Here is a 19821-nt window from a genome sequence, read left to right on the forward strand (position 1 = left end):
ATGGGAGCCAGTTAAGAGATTTGCAGAGGGGGGAAGCGGAAGAGTAGCCAGGAGAGAGATGAATTAGTCGGGCAGCAGAGTTAAGGATGGAACTGGAGAGGTGATTAAAAAATAGATAAGGCTTACAAATCGTGCTATGAGCAGGAGCTCACTGACAAATTCACTGATAACTCATTATGCAGTCTCCGTACTGTGATTCCTAGGGGTTCAACATTTTTTATGAAACATTATTGAAAATTTTTTTTTTTTTTCCCAAAAATGCTTAAACTAAAGTAAAAAAGCTCCAAAATGTGTCCCCATACCTTTAAACCAGTCAGCACTGCAGGTTTTTTTTTAATGTGATCGATGAGCAGTATGATATAGGGGCTCAGGGCCTGATTCTATCAGTGTCACTTACTGGGCTGTGTGTTGCTGTTTCAATAAAATCAGTGTTTTATCAGCAGGAGATTATTACTACAGGACTGGCATCCTTGTGCATCCTAGAAAACTGCTCTGTGTAACCCCTCCCCCAACAATGATTAGCTGCTTTTTGTCAATGTACAGTATACAGAGAAAGCTGCCAATCAATAATATGGGCGGAGACATACAAAGCGCAGCATTTGAGCACTGCTAGATCTGCAGCAGAGAAAACAGTGATTGTATCAAAAAGACACCAAGTACTATTAGTACTTTATCCCCTTAGGCTACTTTCACACTAGCGTCGGGCTCGGTCCGTCGCAGTGCGTCAAGCCGAGGTCACCGACGCTAGCGTTGTCTCCGCCGAACACAGGGGGCAGCGGATGCATTTTTCCAGCGCAACCGCTGCCCCATTGTGAGGTGCGGGGAAGTGCGGGGAGGTGGGGGCGGAGTTCCGGCCGCGCATGCACGGTCGGAAAAAGCGGACCGTCGCACGACGGTTGCGACGTGTGTCAATGCAGAAAAAACGCATCCTGCAAGCACTTTTGCAGGATGCGTTTTTTCGGCAAAACGACGCATTGCGACGTATTGCAGTTAACGCTAGTGTGAAAGTAGCCTTAATGACCGGGCCAAATTATTTAAGTCTGACAATTGTCACTTTATGTAGCAATAACTCTGAAATCCTTCAACAAATCCCATTGATTTGCAGAATGTTTTTTCATGACATATTATGCTTTATGATAATGGTAAACTTGGGTTGATATAGGTTTTATGTTTAGATATAAAAATATCAGAAATTTCCCCAAAATTTTAAAAAATTACAATTTTCAAACTTTGAATGATTATCCCTTTAATCCAGATAGTCATACCACACAAAAACATTAACAAATAAGATTTTCCACATGTCTGCTTTACATCAGCACCATTTGTAAAATGTTTAAAAAAAATAAATAAAAATGGAGCAGTAATTTTTCATTTTTTTCAAGAAAATTTTCAAAACTTTTTTTAGGGACCTATTCAGTTTTGAAGTGACTTTGGGGGTCCTATATATTTGAAACCCAAAAAAATGATACCTTTTTAATAACCGCACACCTTAACATATTTAAAATTGCTTTCAGGTAGTTTGTTAACCCTTCAGGTGGTTTTCAGGAATTAATGCAAAGTGAAATGACAGGAATTAAAAGTGTATTTTTACCACTTAAATGTTAATACCTTCTGAACTTGCCACTGTGCACTGCAGACTCTAAGGCCGTTATTTGACCATGAATTGTCATTGCAAACATCAGGACCACACAATCATGACCTCAGGGTGCCGATAGGGTAAGAGAGGAAGCCCCCACACTCTAGATGATGTAGTCATTATTTGCAACAGTATTTAAGGGGTTAAATGGCCATGGTCGGTTCCAATACTGATCGTGGCTGATGCAGCAAGTTGTCATCTATAGTGCACAGCCGACAGCTGCTGGATTGTCCCCTGTATGGGAGGCTAGTCTCTTATATCGCAGGTCAGTAAAAAAAGATGTATTGGTGGTCACTAAGGGGTTTTAATAAAGATCCATGAAATATCAGATCAAGACAACTGTGTACATCTATATGCTTTCTTATAGGGGAGAGGGAATTTAATACAGTATATTAATGAAATATTACATCCTGTAAATGACATTGCTGGGTTACTGTCTTAATTGTAATTTCAGGTGATAATTGTGGCACTGCTTAAGATGGATAATGCATATAGCTTCCCCAATCTTAACTGCCGTGGAAAGGCTTGCAAGACAAACCTGCCGTCTAATACAGCCTTCCGTGGATTTGGCTTTCCCCAAACCGGTTTTATCACAGAGACCATTATAGATGCAGTGGCTACAAAGTGTGGATTGCCACCGGACCAGGTAAACTTGGTTATTCACATTCACTGGAGCAGCGTATTGATATAACCCTTTATTTATATGTAGAATATATGTTTATTTTGCCATCTCAAAGTGCATTTTCCCGCGGTCCAGAGTTCACCTCAGTTCACGCTGTAAGGGAGCGCAGCTTCACTGACATCACCAGTAGGCACTGAAGCTCCGCTCTCAGCAGCTCATTTACCAGTGGTTTTCAGCCAGGACGGTTGTATCTTGGCACCGTCCAGGTTGAAAACTGCATATTCCGTAGATATGGATTACTGCGTGGGACACAACAATGGACAGGTATTGTATATTGTTGGTTTGCTATTTTACTTTTACTACAGGAGATCGAGGGCTTCTCAGGAATTAGGTGTGGTTGTAAGTATTGTTTAATTAAGATTATTAAAGGAGTCTGTGACTTTATTTCAATTAAAGGATTTTTAACTGGGTGTCTGTGTTTTCTTAACAATTTGACTATGGGGTTAGTAATAGGGGCCCCCACAACTATTACCCCACTTGCCTCTGCTAAAGGGCAAGTGGGAAGAGCGAGGCTAAGTGCCGGAATTGGAACATCTTAGAGACGCACTTTTTCTGGGGCAGCTGAGTGCTGATGTTTTTAGCCAGGGGGGCCAATATCAATGGCCCCTTCCTAGGCTATTAAGATAAGCCCGCAGCTGTCTGCATAGCCTTTGCTGGTTATTAATTATGGGGGGACCCCATGTCATTTTTTTCGGGTCCCCCAGTTTAATAGCCAGTAAAGGCTAAGTATACAGTTGTAAGCTGTAAGCCTCGGAGTTACCATGGGAATTACCCCCTTTCCAGGCTATAAACATCTGCCCCCAGTCACTGGCTTTCCGTCTGCTGTCTTTGAAAATTGCGAGGAAGCCCACTCCCTTTTTTTCCATAAAATAATCTTTTATTAATTAAATACATGTACAGTATTTTGTACACACACTGTACTAACTGTACTTGTCACTGACATCTATATATCTACCTATTCTATTTGTATCTACTGTATGTAATCCACCTCTTCTATCCTATCGGCTCCTGCAGTGATTTTACAGAAGCCAGCAGATAAATTACCTGCTTTTCATCTATCTATCTTTCGGTGCAATATAAATACATACATTATATACACTCACCGGCCACTTTATTAGGTACACCATGCTAGTAACGGGTTGGACCCCCTTTTGCCTTCAGAACTGCCTCAATTCTTCGTGGCAAAGATTCAACAAGATGCTGAAAGCATTCCTCAGAGATTTTGGTCCATATTGACATGATGGCATCACACAGTTGCCGCAGATTTGTCGGCTGCACATCCCAAAGATGCTCCATACAAGGCAGGATGGATCCATGCTTTCATGTTGTTTACGCCAAATTCTGACCCTACCATCCGAATGTCGCAGCAGAAATCGAGACTCATCAGACCAAGCAACGTTTTTCCAATCTTCTACTGTCCAATTTCGATGAGCTTGTACAAATTGTAGCCTCAGTTTCCTGTTCTTAGCTGAAAGGAGTGGTACCCGGTGTGGTCTTCTGCTGCTGTAGCCCATCTGCCTCAAAGTTCGACGCACTGTGCGTTCAGAGATGCTCTTAGGCCTACCTTGGTTGTAACGGGTGGCGATTTGAGTCACTGTTGCCTTTCTATCAGCTCGAACCAGTCTGCTCATTCTCCTCTGACCTCTGGCATCAACAAGGCATTTCCGCCCACAGAACTGCCGCTCACTGGATTTTTTTTCTTTTTCGGACCATTCTCTGTAAACCCTAGAGATGGTTGTGCGTGAAAATCCCAGTAGATCAGCAGTTTCTGAAATACTCAGACCAGCCCTTCTGGCACCAACAACCATGCCACGTTCAAAGGCACTCAAATCACCTTTCTTCCCCATACTGATGCTCGGTTTGAACTGCAGGAGATTGTCTTGACCATGTCTACATGCCTAAATGCACTGAGTTGCCGCCATGTGATTGGCTGATTAGAAATTAAGTGTTAACAAGAAGTTGGACAGGTGTACCTAATAAAGTGGCCGGTGAGTGTATATGTGAGTGTTTCTGACATGTATATGTATATGTACTCTATGTGTATATATCTATTCTATCTATTCTATTCTATTTGTCAGTGTAATTTTACTGTATGCAGCACATGAATTACCGGCTTTTCAAAGCCGTGTTCCAAGTGCTGTGCGATTTTTTTTCTCGCACCCATTGACTTGCATTGTCTAGTCTCGTCCGAGATACGCAGCAAATCGCAGCATGTTGCGAATTTTTTCCTCAGTCCGATTTCAGCTGAGAAAAAAATTGCAGATGAGATGTAACTCATTGAATAAGATTGGTCAGAGTGCAATCCGATTTTTTTATCAGATTGCACTCATCCGTTTTTCTCGCAAATGAGTCTGAGTCCTTACAATGTATGTCTAAGGAGCATCAGAACAAGGCTCCATTGGGTCACATTGTACAAGCCATTTCCGGGGAGCCTTCTATCGGAATTGCAATAACATCACTGAGAAACAGAGCAGAACGGCACTGAATCCTGGAGAAAAATGCAGCAGGTGAGTATATTAATACACTCACCCTACACACCATACACATTTTTAATTTAAAAATATATAGATGAGAGGCTTCTTGTGCTAAGACCTCTCTACTAGGACTGGTATCACCACCATATAGTGACCATATAATGGTAATATCAGTCCTAAACCAGTGCTCTGATGGTATAGCTGAATATTGTCATTCATTTTCCCTTTTCTTTTTCATTCGGCCCAGATCGCCATGACCTCTTCTGCCATACATAACTCATCCCTGCAAAATGTAACACACAGAGAAATCTGTGGCTTACTTCTTTTCCAGGACCCTCCTCACATTCCACCACCTCTACACAAACAATAAAACAATATAGCACTATAACCAGAGCAATACACAGTAATAATGGCCCACTGTAATAGTGTCCTTCTTTTATGCCCAACACAATAACATTGCCCCCTCTGTTCCCCTACACAGTAATAATGTTTCCTCTCTACTTCCTCATAGTAACAATGCTCCCCTGTGCCTCCTTATAATAATAATTTGCCCTGTGCCTCCTTATCAAAACAATCCCCATTGACTCCTGATAATAATGACCACAAACCTACTTGTGATAATATAAAATGCCAGGTTCATTATTATAATATTAATGAGAATGCCTCCTGTGTTCTCCCTATATGATAATGAGTCCACAGTGTGCCTCCTTATAATAATCCCCCCTACTATGCCTCCTTATAATAATGGGGGGTTTACAAAGGGGTTTACATGCAGGACCTTTTGCAAAAGTACTATCACGGCACATAGGTGCAGTCACAGGTCATAGCTCCAAACTTTTAAGACATCAAAAGGAATATGTGTTGCCGGTCTTACACAGTTATTTCACCCCTACTGAAGCACCGTAGTGTTCTTGCTCACTATAATACCCTTTCCATGGCCCCATAGAGTATTATGCCCCCCAAAATTCCCATATACAGAATGATGTTCCCACATTCTTCCACCTACACAGCATGATGGCCCCACATATCTCACACAATAAGATGGTCACTAAAACCCCTTACACATTATCATTACCCCCACGTCGTAAAATAATGTTTACCAAAGCTCCCCACACACTATGATGGTCCCTCCACAACATGATGTTATCCACAGCCCCCCACACAGTATAATGGTTATCCCACAGTCCCTCACACAGTATGATGCCCCCCACAGCCCCAATACAGTATGATGGAGAGTTCCATATAGTATGATGGTCTCACCACAGCCCTCTACACAGTATGTCTGTCCCCCACAGCCCCAGTACAGTATGATGGTCCCCCACACACATTGAGAGTCACCACTGCCCCCACAAAGCATGATGGTCTCCACAGCCCTCCACAAAGTATGATGGTTCCCTCATACAGGATGATGGTTCCATCACAGCCCCCCACACAGTATGTTGTTTCCCCCACACAGGATAATGGTTGCACCACAGCCCCCACACAGTATTATGGTTCCCTCACCCAGTATTATGGTTCCAACAAAGTATGATGATTCCCCCACACACACACACCAGCATAATGGTCTTCACAGTCCTCCACAAAATATGATGGTTCCACCACAGTCCCATACAAAATATGATGGTCTCCACAGCCCCTGCACAGTATTATTATTCCCCCACACAGTATGATGGTCCCCAAACATAGTATGATGGTCCCCCACAGCCCTAATACTGTATGATTGTCCCCCAACAGGCTTTTACTTTTACATAGTACTGTGGTCCCATATAAACACCCATACAGTATGCGGGTCTCCCTCACAGCCCCAGTTCAGTATGATGACCCCCCTTGCAGCCAAAATAAAGCACGATGAAACCCTTTTCAGAACCCATACACTATGATGGTCCCCTCACAGCCCCAATAAAGTATGATGAATCTGTTTACAGCCCCCATACAGTATGATGGACCCACTTGCAGCCCCAATACTGCGCAACACAGCTCACAAACAAACCTTTATACTCACCTAATCCAGCCTCCACATCCACCGCAGATGCTGCTTCCTGTTCTATCATATCTTGCAGTGGACAGATGGTGTAAGTAACAATAAGGAGGTCACTGACTTATTCACTGATAATAACTCATTTTACAGTTTACTATGTACTATGATGCACAGAAGGCTGTAGAAGCCAAATTGTTCACATGCAAACCCAACCTAGGCATATATGAGAAAGTCTATCCTTGCTGTGGAAAGAGCTCTTATAGGGTATGTGCACATTACATCTTTTTCTGTAGGCAGAGCCGCCAAATTTTTTTAGGCCTGCAATCTTTTTCCGAAGCGGCGTTACTTGTGGCATTGCTGTCATTTTTTGTGCCACTAGCGTCTTTTCTGTATACTACAGTGGCAAGCAGCTTTCTAGAAGGAGACATACAAGCGTGAACATGCTACTTCTTATAACTACTTCACGGTTTCCGATCGGTGAAGCAATTACAGAAGGTAGCAAATGACAGAACATGTGTACAGCAATGTTGTTTTTACATTGCTATCCAGTTTTCATTTTTTGCCTCATTTTCTAGCGCTATCTCTGGCAGATTTCAGATGGAATCAGCCTGAAAAAGACATTGTGTTCACGTATTCATAAATAATTGTTAAAAATTAAATGAATTAGAAAGCTAGAGTAAAATCATAACAGTGTCTTAATTAGGATTCATCAGTGGTTATCAAAGGCGAGGAGCATTAAAAGACAAGCTTTGAAATTTTGCAGTAATTTCAGTTTATGATGTTTTCAGGTCCGTGAGAAGAACATGTATAAAGACATTGGACAGACACATTATAAGCAGGAGTTTGATTCCACCAATCTGATGCGTTGCTGGAACGAATGTTTGCATAAATCTTCTTATGCAAAGAGAAGAAACGAGATCCAAAAATTCAATAAGGAAAACTACTGGAAGAAGAAAGGCATTGCTATTATACCCCTAAAATTTACAGTTGGATTTGTGGAGAAAATGTTTCACCAGGTCAGTGCATACAGTGTAAAGTAGCCTGAATTCCATGAGTTTTCCATACAATTTTTTTTAGAAAGCATGCATCTTGCAATAAAATAATAAAAAGCATACTCGCCTTACCAAACCACGCTTCTCCTCTTATGGCACTACCCGGGTCTCCTGCCAGTCTCCATGGTTCCTCTTTCACCTGGATACGTGACTGCTGCTGTCAATCACTGAAAGTCGATTTATGCACAATTTCTCCCTGCAAAATATGCTAGTTTTGTAGACAAGGATGCGATGTCATAGAACAATACTAGACACATGATTACATATGTCACTCAAAGATTAGATACTTGCTACACACTTCAGTAATACAGTATCTATATATCATATATTTGTCACTCACCCATTAAATACATGACACCCATCAATACATTAGAGACATAATACACACTTCATTCCCCTATTAGATACAGCAGATATATGTGGAGCGTCCGCCAGGGTTACTCAGAACCAGGTCGGACGATTCTTAAAGGGTGGGTCACGGCAGCAGTGACCCGGTCCGTGGCCCTGGGCATCCAATAAAAGAGTCAATTGAAATTAAAGGGGAATGGGCTAAAGTTTATAGGGGAATTGTTTGTGACGCCACCTGTGGTATTCGGCAAATAGGAGATGTTAGCCGATGCTGCTTGAAGAGACCGCTTGGCCTGATGGTGATGTAGCAGTGTTGTTACAGCTCTTCACAGGTAGAGCTACACCCCAGGGCAGTGATGGTGTTAAAGGGTGATGATGGTGGTTGTAGTGCAGGGCAGAGGACACAGCAGGGTGCAGTTTCCACACGTTTACTCACAGTTCTTAGTTGTAGTCCCCAGCAGGGGTGCTGTGTCTTCCGGGTCTGAGGTCCAGCCAGGTCTCAAGTACATTGGGTGCACCTTCCAGAACCCCTTTCTATGTCCCTTTCCTGGCCGTCTCACTGTGCTGGCTGTCTCCCTTCTGCCCTGAGCCTTCACACACAGTGTCCCAATCCAGCAGCCTCAGATCTTGTCAGGCGACACTCTCTGTTGGTCCCCTGGATCCTATGTGGCTGCCTTTTCAGCAAATGTGTTGGATGTGGCTGCAGCACATGTAGATGCTGCAGCCTCCGACTGGCTGAGTCTTGTAATCCTCCACTAGCCTTGGGGGCCGGTTTCCCACTGCAACCTGGTCCCTCCACCTGGCGATGGTCAGTGTGGATGCGGGCCCCACAGGTGGATTGCTCAGTACCCGTGCCCCTAGGACCCCTTCTTTCTCTCCTCTTTCTGTAGCTTCTCCTTTCTCTAGCTCCCTCTGACAGGGAGCTCTTTTCTCCATGTCTCACTTCGTCTCTACCTCCCCACTGACTGACTACTTTCCCTCCTAATTAGCTCCTCCCCTAACTACTGGCTCCACCCACACCCTCTACCTAGTTACCCTCTCCAGACTGGGATGAGGCCATCCTCCCTTAGGGTATACCCAGGTGCCCCGACTGAACTGGTGTGTGTTGGATGTGAGTGTTAGAGTCCTGGGTAATGCTCCCTCTTTACCTGAGAGTGGGATGCCACACCTCTGGATGAGGTGCGGTACCTCTGTGGCGACTGACCCCAGAGGCGCCACGTATGTCACTCACAAATTAGCTTCATGAAGCCCATACAGCTCTTCCACGATAAATACATGTTGTACACATAATCACAGATATCATAGAAAAGCTTTTTCTCCCAGGGGAGGATTGTGTGGCCTCCATATATCAGCTTGGCACTTTCCATAACAAGAAACATTACCCTTTTACACCCTGTCAGAGTCCTCTTGTAAGGAGGAAGACCGGGCTGCGGGTACCTGTATTGATCCAGGTCTGGAACTGTCAAGCTGTGTCCCATGTTGTCCGGGGGAAGGAATAGGGGACCAAACAGACCCCATGACCCAGATAGAGGGGGCATATTTAAGCAGAAAGTGTGTGCAGTGACAGTTAGTTTCCGGCCGCTGGCGGGGTCGAAGCAGGTGTGTGCGCAGCGTGCTCTGGATCATGTGCAGCAGCTCCGTGACCAACTGCGGTCGACTTCTCACGAGCACGCCATTGGGACCGGGAATAGAGAGAAAGATGAGAACTCCGTTCAGTGTAGTACCATGCTCGGGCATAGAAGCGTGGGCCGTTTGCAGGACCCGGCGCTGCGGTCCTCTCTGCTGACCAGCACACAGCAGCCTTTTCTTGATACCAGAATGTTTTCAGCTCCCTTGACTTTGGCTGTTCAAGTTTATGGACTAGGGGCTCAACGGGTAAAACCGGAGACCGCCCGTTGCCGCCAGAAGCCGGACCGTAAGTTGTGGAGTCTCCTCTGAGGACATTTCATCAGCCGTTGTTGGAACTACAACCCTCACTGGATCATCCATGGCTGAGGAAACCAAGGACATGATAAGCTTATTAAGTGAACTGTTGCTGCATTGCCAGTGTTTCCCTTGGCGTAATTGGCAGGATGTAGTTCACAGGCGCAGAGGCAGCAGACCAGGTGGTCATGGGTGCCCCAAGAGCCAGCTTACCACTGGGGGGCCATGCTCAGCAATCTCCAAAAGTGTACGGGGAGCAATTCACTGCTGTGGGACTGGACTGAGCAGGATAAAGGCATGCTAAGGATGCACCTCATGACCCCCTCTATGCAGGCAGAGATTCTTGTGATGGACCTGGACGTGGAAGTTAGATGTTTCGTTATGTTTAATCACCCGCATGAGTTGAACACTTTCACCAAAGTGTTGCAAATCTTGGAGGAGATGCATGGGGACCCCACGGATGTCAGAGAATTACGGATGTGCTTGTTTAGCCACATACAGAGGGAGGGGGTGTCCGTGACCCAATATATGAACTCATTGCAAGTGGTCCACGCGGCGATCACAAAGCGGGATGATGTGGGAATGGTGCCTCCTGATGTGACTTTGAGAGACCAACTTGTAGCCGGCATCAGGGACGCGCTTCTTAAGCAAGCCTTGCGAGAACACTTGTGTGCTAATCCACGCATGTCTTATTTAGAAATTGGTGCAGAAGCGCGTGCGCAGGCGTAGGAGCAGGGGATGGCGGCCTTGGCAGGGAAGGTCCACAGTGGGGAGGTACCCGCTTCGCCCGTGGCTGAACCAGGATGGGTCAGAGAGATCCAGAAAGGAAATGCAGGAAGAGTCATCTGGCCTCAGAAAAGCCCCCCCGTGGCTCCAAATCCACCCAGAGACAGCATTGGCCCAGAGTCCCGCTTACCCCCTGTGCCTGACCCGGACATGGGACAATCCCAAGCAGAGACTCAGACGATCTGTTTCAAGTGTGGAGACATTGGACACTATGCCCGAGGGTGTGCAAAGTGGGGGTGGATGCTCACCCAGTAGCTGTTAAACTAGTGGCCTCCATGGCTGGGGGACATCACCCGGCGCCTGAGCATCCAAGGAGGAGAGCAGGCGGTCCTGAAAGTTTGATTTCCTTTAGCCCCCTCTTATGGGCTGAAATGGATGGTTGAGCCATCTGCTGTCTAGTTGATACCGGTTCACAGGTGACCACCATGCCAGAGACCTATTTCAGACGTCATTTTCCTGAGGCGACACGGCCCGAATGGGGCCCGGTGATTAAGTTAACAGCGGCCAATCAATTGCCCATCCCAGGTCGCAGGGGTGGTCTGGATGCAAATTACCGTATGGAGCAAAGATGTGGGCCGGAAAGGAGTTGTGTTAACCTCCGGATACCCTGGCAATGGCCCCACAGTGACTTTGCATCACCCCTACTCTGGAACTCTCTACCACAACATATCAGACTCTCGCATACCATCAAAACCTTCAAAATGAAGCTGAATCTACCTCTTCCAACAAGCCTACAGCCTGCAGTAACCACCGATCGACCAAATCACTGCATGACCAGTTCTACCCTCACCTACTGTATCCTCACCCATCCCTTGTAGATTGTGAGCCCTCGCTGGCAGGGTCCTCTCTCCTCCTATACCAGTCGAGACTTGTATTGTTTAAGATTATTGTACTTGTTTTTATTATGCATACCCCTCCTAACATGTAAAGCGCCATGGAATAAATGGCGCTATAATAATAAATAATAATAATGTGGTGAAAGAACTCGGGACTCTCCTGATTAACGAGTCACCAGACACTTTTCTGGATCGATGAAGCCCCCACACCATCCAGCGGAAGGTGTTTCAACAACTGATACGGGTTGCCCTGGCCCAAGAAACATCGAGAAACGTCTAGTGAAGGAAAAGTTTTGGGAAAGGTGATGGTTCCGGCCGGTGCTAAACTAGTTCTGCTGCCTTGTCAGACTGTGCTCATGCTGCCCGTATGAGTTTGTATGCCCCTTAAACGAGTGGAAGTCCAGAAAGAGCCAATGTTAACCAAATACCCCCAGGGCTCCTCATTGCCCGGACATTAGCCATCGTTCATGACGGTACTGTAGTGGTGTGGTGTGTCAACCTCGGGGAGGACAATCTTACTCTCTCGCCCAAGAGTGAAGTGGCACAGGTGCTGGGCCTGCCAGAAGAACTAATACAACCAGAGGCCGTTCAGTTAGCAGTGAAACAAGGAGATCCTTGGACTGTAGCCATTACCATGTTCCCAGAGCATCCGTCCGGAAGTATGAAGGAAGGGAGTCGAATCTTGGAGCAGATGTGAGCTGAACTGACGGTACTCTCACAACAACAGGTGCAACAGGTGCAAGCTGTGCTGGAGCACTACCAAGACGTCTTCGCCCGTCGGAACGGTGACTTTGGGTGCACCACAGCCATAACCCACGAGATACCCACAGGCAGTGCCGCACCGAACCGTGAGAGATATCGGCAGATCCTGCCTTAGATGTACCAGGAAGTAAAAGAAATGTTGGCACATATGCTGCAGAGTGGAGTTATACGGGAGAGTCAGAGGTCGTGGGCAGCTCCCATCATTCTAGTTCCGGAAAAGGAAGGAACCCTGCATTTCTGTGTCAACTATAGGCGACTGAATGCCTGTACAGTGTGAAATTTGCACCCCCTACCAAGAATTGAGGAGTCGTTGTCCGCCTTGGGAAAAGCTAAGTACTTCTCATCCCTAGATATGGCCAGTGGATATTGGCAGGTGCCCATGGCTGAGCATGACCAGCCGAAAACAGCATTCATACTGCCCATGGGATTATTTGAATTCAATCGGATGCCTTTCGGCCTGACTAATGCTCCTGGGATGTTTTCAGGGACTGATGGAGAGATGTTTGGGAGATTCAAGCTTTGAGGTTACCCTCATCTGTCTGGATGACATCATTGTCTATGCAGCCACCTTTGAAGAACATCTCCGATGGTTGGAGCAAGTGTTGAGCCGGTTACAGAAGCACAGCCTGAAAGTGAAGCCACAAAAATGTCACCTTTTCCGCAAGCAAATTGAATACCTGGGACACGTCATGTACACTGAGGCAGTGAGACTTGCACATGAGAAGATAGCGGCAGTACAGGACTGGCCCACCCCCGAAGATGGTGACGTTCGGGCCTTTCTGGGGCTTACTGGGTACTATCGAAGATTTGTGAAAAACTTCACTCGAATTGCTATTTCACTGCTGGAGTTACTTAAAGTAGTGCCGTCTGGTGCAAAGAATCGGTCCATCCAGTCGGGAGATAGCCAGGAAGAAGCCTTCCGAGCCTTAAAGATGGCCTTGACTGAAGCCCCAATATTGGCCTATGCAGACTTCTCCCAGCCCTTTATCCTTCACATCGATGGAAGCCTACATGGTTTAGGGGTTGTGCTGTCACAAATGCAGGATGGGAAGCAGCGAGTGATTGCCTACACGAGACGGTCCCTCCACGACTCAGAACGTAACCCGGATAATTATAGCTCTTTCAAACTGGAATTGCTGGCGTTAGTGTGGGCGATGACCGAGAAATTAGCCGAATACCTGTCAGGGTCCAAAGTCAAGTGCGCACCGATAACAACCCCCTAGCCCACCTAGAAAATGCAAAACTGGGGGAGTTGGAGCAAAGATGGGTGGCCCGCATGGCAACGTATCGATACAAGATCGAATACTGGAAAGGAGCCGAGAATACACATGCTGATGCTCTGTCAAGAGTGACCTATGAGCGACCTGGATGCAATCGGGATGAAGAGCTGGAGACAGGAGAGATTCCTGGGTTCCCGGGGCCTCGCGAGGTCTTTGGCAGCGATGCAAGGACAGATCGGAGAGGCGTCGGGAGAACAAGTACTGGGACGACCTCGAGATGACTGGGCGCGACTCCAGCAGGAAGATAGAGAACTTCCATAGTAACATAGGTTTTAAGTCCATCTAGTTCAACCCATATCCTAACCTAACATGCCCCAACATGTTGATCCAGAGGAAGGCAAAAAAAACCATGTGGCAAACAGTAAGCTCCACATTGGGGAAAAAATTCCTTCCCGTCTCCACATACGGCAATCAGACTAGTTCACTAGACCAACAACCTATCAAGGAATCTAGTGTAAATAACCTGTAATATTATACTTTTTAAGAAAGGCATCCAGTCCCTTCTTAAATTTTAGTAATGAATCACTCATTACAACATCATACGGCAGAAAGTTCCATAGTCTCACTGCTCTTACAGTAAAGAATCCGTGTCTGTTATGATTAAACCTTCTTTCTTCTAGACGTAGAGGATTCCCCCTTGTCCCCGTCTCAGGTCTAAGAGCAAAGAGATCATTAGAAAGGTCTCTGTACTGTCCCCTCATTTATTTATACATTGTAATAAGATCACCCCTTAGCCTTCGTTATTTCAAACAAAATTTGTCACGGGGATACTGGGTAGACTAAGGCTGAGTACCCGGGCCCCTGTGATATCCCTCAGGCTAGGGAAACCCTGTCTGTCCCTTTCCCAGAAGTTACACTAAAGGTGTGCATGTCTGGGCTGCCAGGCCTGACCCTGTCTCCTGTTTCAGCCCTAAGCTGAAACCACCACCCGCCACCCAGTGAAGAGACCACACACCAATCCCCACAGAAAGCACAGACAGGGAAAACTGAAAAACGCACCACGCCGCAGACACACGAATACACTATAATGTGCACAGGGCAAAACTAATACAAATATAGGAAGGAGGAATATGAAAAAAGGATAATACACCACCAGATACGATATTCCTACAACAAGACCACCACTCCAAACCAGTATCACTAGGCACAAAGCAAAAGCTATAATCGGCGACGCCCCAAAGTCCAGCACAACTATTTAAAGGCCGTGGGCGTGACCCAGCCTCCAACCAAATTACCAGCTAGATTAACCCAGAGCAAGCTGGATAAAGTCTAGCCGACGCCACTGAGCGTGTAGTGGACGTATGTGGAATTACCGCTGTCTGTCGGACGCCCTAGTGTGAACAGCGTCCGACATGACAAAATTACCCCAAGTGCAATAACCTGTCTTGGTATTGCAGCCCCCCAGTACTCTAATAACCTTGTTCGCTCTTCTCTGCACCCGCTCTAGTTCAGCTATGTCTTTCTTATGCACCGGAGACCAGAACTGTACACAGTATTCTAAGTGTGGGCGCACTAGAAACTTGTATAAAGGTAAAATTATGTTCTCCTCATGAGCATCTATGCCTCTTTTAATGCATCCCATTATTTTATTTGCCTTTGCAGCAGCAACCTGACACTGGCCACTAAATGTGAGTTTGTCATCCACTCATACCCCAGGTCTTTTTCAGTGACAGTTTTGCCCAGTGTTTTACAATTAAGCACATAATTATACATCTTATTTCTCCTGCCCAAGTGAATGACCTTACATTTATCCCCATTAAAGCTCATTTGCCATTTAGCAGCCCAAGCTTCTAGTTTATATAAATCCTCCTGTAATATAAAATTGTCCTCCTCTGTATTGATTACCCTGCAGAGTTTAGTGTCATCTGCAAAAATTGAAATTCTACTCTGAATGCCCCCTACAAGGTCATTAATAAATATGTTAAAAAGAAGCTGGCCTAATACTGACCCCTGTGGTACCCCACTGCTAACTGTGACCCAGTCTGAGTGTGTTACATTGTTCTCATTTTATGTATCAACCTTTTGTGAGGCACCATATCAAAAGCTTTTGAAAAGCCAATATATACCACGTCCACTTACCCAGTTGAGACAGTGGAAGAGGCACCAATTAGAAGATGGCTTGCTGTATCGGAAAGTGCAGTTGGTGCGGGAGTTTGGGGTTACCTGGCAAGTGATACTCCCAAAGAAGTTGATTAGCATGGTGGCTACAGAGGCTCATGAGGCAGGGGCTCACTTTGGCCCGTAGAAGACATTACAGTGGTTACAGAAGTTGGTCTACCACCCCCGATTGAAGACTGCAGTAGAAGAGGCCTGTCAGCGATGTCAGAACTGTGAACTGGCTAAACCTCCGGAACAGAGAGCCGCACGCAGAGCATCGTGACTTCTACTCCTTTAGAGTTATTGATGATTGACTACTTGACCGTGGGTCCAGCTAATCTTGGGTACGAACATTGCTTGGTGATGACCCACCACTTTACCAAATTCACTGTGGTGACTCCAACCCGGGATCAGACTGCTGAGTCATCTGCACAGGCTATCTGTTGGGACTTCATCCGGGTGTACGGTTGTCCAAAGAAGATTCATTTCGACCAAGGCACTTGTTTCAAAGGCCGCATGATGGAGGAGCTACACCGTCTGTACCAGATTGAGAAGACCAGGCTGATGCCCTATCATTCGCAAGGGAATGGAGCCTGTGAGAGCTTCAACCGGACACCGACCCAGATGTTGAGAAGCTTGGAAGAAGTTAGCAAAGTCCGCTGGCCTGAGTACGTGGCTGAATTGGTCTGGGTGTACAATAATCGAGTGCACAGTACGACCAGATACACTCCGTACACCCTGCTGTTTGGGTGAAAAGGATGGGATATTATGGAGTTGGAATTGGATCCAGAAGAGGACTACCCATGGATGGGGATGTCTTTGGATCCGTGAACATCGACACCTGTTGAAGACTCTTCATCGGGTGGTGCAGACTAGGTTTCGAGAGCTTGAGCACCATGAAGTGATGCCTCTTCGAGGGACAGCTCTCAAAGCCGGAGACCGTGTGTTTGTCCGAGACAAGCGACCTCGAGGCAAGTTAGAACACTGTTGGAAAAAGACTCCATATCGGGTGAAATGCCGAATTGGATTTAATGGTTCTGTCTATGACGTTCAACTCGAAGGGGAAGAACAGGCGCCTACCTGAATGGTCCACCGAAGTATGTTGCATCCTTGCCTGTCACGAGATCCTGAAGAGGGAGAGAGAGCCAAGTGTTCCTGCAATGCTCACCCCCACGGTTCCCGATTGTGATGAAGAACCACTTGCCTCACTTTCTGAAATGGATAGTTCCCTGTTATGGACCTGGTGGTTAGGAGCACCCGGAATGACCTGATGAGTAAACTAGTAATCGGAACAAGCTCTGGGAAAGTGGGAACTCTGCTGACCGCAAACCCTACTCCTATCACATACACTAGAAATAGCCGTGGAGCGTACCTAACTCTCCCTAGACGCCTCTTCACAGCCTAAGAGCTAACTACCCCTAAAGATAGAAATAGAAGCCTAACCTTGCCTCAGAGAAATTCCCCAAAGGTAAAGGCAGCCCCCCACATATATTGACTGTGAGTTAAGAGGAAAGTCACAAACACAGGAATGAAACAGGTTTTAGCAAAGGAGGCCAGACTTCACTAAATAGTCAGAGGAAAGAAAAGGAAACTATGCGGTCAGCACAAAAAACTACAAAAACCACGCAGAGTATGCAAAAAGACCCCCACACCGACTCACGGTGTGGAGGTGCAACACTGCACCCCCAGAGCTACCTGCTAGCAAGGAAATATCATGATAGCAAGCTGGACTAGAATTTAGCAGTACTAAGAAATATATTCAGGCAGCAGTAACAACAAATGAACTAGCAGGGACTTAGCTTCTGCTGGAGTAGACAGGTCCTCAGAGAAGTCCAAGAGAGATCTGAACCAATACTGAAACATTGACAGCTGGCATGAAGTAACGATCTGAGTAGAGTTAAATAGGGAAGCCAGCATAACAATAAACGAGGGCAGCTGAGAAAGCAAACCTCAGAGACCAGCAGTTCCGCTCAAAGCCACCAGAGGGAGTCCAAGAGCGGAACTAACCAAAGTACCATTCATGACCACAGGAGGGAGTCCGAGAAATGGAATTCACAACAGTTCCCCGCCCGTCAGACCAGAGGAAGTACGTGGGCCTGAAACTCCAGAGATGGCTGCTCCATTGACCTCGGGCATACCCCCGTCCTCTACACCCCAACCTGGCTCTACCACTCAACCTGAATTAGGCCGTACCAAGCAGACGATAGCTGGAATATCCCCCACTTGTTATGAACAAGATCAGTTTATTTGGCAGTGGATTATTCAAGACATGAAAGTGTCACCGTCTGCTACCAAACTTTCGCCTGTGAAATGGCAAGCTAAAGGAGAGGGGGAGTGTAAGGAGGAAGACCGGGCTGCGGGTACCTGTATTGAGCCGAGTCCCGAACTATCGAGGCTGTGCCCTTGTTGTCCGGGGGAAGGAATAGGGGATCGAATGAACCCCTTGACCCAGAAACAGGGGGCGTGTTGAAGTAAAAAGCATGCGCAGCGACAGTTTCCGGCCGGTGGGGTTGGAACAGGTGTGTGCGCAGCGTGCTCCAGATCGTGTGCAGCAGCGCTATGGCGGACGGCGGTCGACTTCTCACGAGCACGCTATTGGGACCGGGAGTAGAGAGAGAGCTGAGAGCTCCATTAAGTTTAGTACAGCGCTAGGGCATAGAAGAGTGGGCCTTGTGCAGGACCCGGCGCTGCGGTCCTCTCTGCTGACCAACACACAGCAGCTTTTCCATGACACCAGAGTGTTTGCAGCTCTCTTGACATAGGCTGCATGAGTTTATGGAATAGGGGCTCAATGGGTAAAACTGGAGACCGCCCGTTGCCGCCAGAAGCCAGACCGTGAGCTGTGGAGCCTCCTCTGAGGACATTTCATAGGCCATTTTTGGACCTTCAACTCTCTCCGGATCATCTGCAGCTGATGTGATGTAAGATAAAGGGAATAGAGATAATAAAAGATAACCTTAAGCATAGATCAAAACATATATATCAAAAGTCAGGTCTACCGCAGCATAGTCATATCCTCAACACATGTATTACCAGAACACAAATGATACAACCATGACCATAGCACAATAAACAACAGCGCCACAATGCTTATCTGAATATGTCACCATACCCATCCACTGCAGACAGCCCACCATTCAGTGAAAATAATACAAACAAAGATAAGGTGGAAACAAATACTCATCTGCTCTATTCATGATGTATGTGTGATCATGGGTCCAAGTTAAGTGACACCTCAGATGGTTATAGGCCCCGTCTCACATAGCGAGATCGCTAGCGAGATCGCTGCTGAGTCACTAGTTTTGTGACGCAACAGCGACCTCAGTAGCGATCTCGCTATGTGTGACACGTACCAGCGATCAGGCCCCTGCTGCGAGATCGCTGGTCGTGTCGGAATGGCCTGGACCTTTTTTTGGTCGTTGAGGTCCTGCTGACATCGCTGAATCGGTGTGTGTGACACCGATCCAGCGATGTCTTCACTGGTAACCAGGGTAAACATCGGGTTACTAAGCGCAGGGCCGCGCTTAGTAACCCGATGTTTACCCTGGTTACCAAAAAAAACAAACAGTACGTACTCGCCTTTCGGTGTCCGTCAGGTCCCTTGCCGTCTGCTTCCTGCTCTGAGTGCCGCCGTACAGTGAGAGCGCAGCACAGCAGTGACGTCACCGCTGCGCTCTGCTCTCACTGTACGGCGGCACTCAGTGAGAGCAGGAAGCAGACGGCAAGGGACCTGACGGACACCGAAAGGCGAGTATGTACTGTTTGTTTTTTTTGGTAACCAGGGTAAACATCGGGTTACTAAGCGCGGCCCTGCGCTTAGTAACCCGATGTTTACCCTGGTTACCCGGGTGCTGCAGGGGGACTTCGGGATCGTTGAAGACAGTTTCAACGATGCCGAAGTCATTCCCCTGATCGTTGGTCGCTGGAGAGAGCTGTCTGTGTGACAGCTCCCCAGCGACCACACAAC

General features: G+C 46.7%; 1 protein-coding gene across 2 annotated transcripts in view; it reads left to right on the forward strand.

The window, feature by feature from the left end:
- The window catches only part of LOC143784153 (aldehyde oxidase 1-like), a 291675-nt gene that overhangs the window by 204050 nt on the left and 67804 nt on the right, over positions 1-19821 (forward strand). Inside the window, exons 25-26 of one of the 2 annotated variants that reach the window (XM_077272028.1) lie at positions 2091-2282; positions 7559-7786. The exons of the other annotated variant lie outside the window; for it this stretch is intronic. Of the exons in view, the coding sequence (XP_077128143.1) occupies positions 2091-2282; positions 7559-7786 (420 nt within the window). The remainder of the gene's footprint in view (positions 1-2090; positions 2283-7558; positions 7787-19821) is intronic. 2 annotated transcript variants of the gene reach the window in all.

Source organism: Ranitomeya variabilis, chromosome 7, assembly GCF_051348905.1.
Source record: "Ranitomeya variabilis isolate aRanVar5 chromosome 7, aRanVar5.hap1, whole genome shotgun sequence".
Classification (NCBI taxonomy): Eukaryota; Metazoa; Chordata; class Amphibia; order Anura; family Dendrobatidae; genus Ranitomeya; species Ranitomeya variabilis.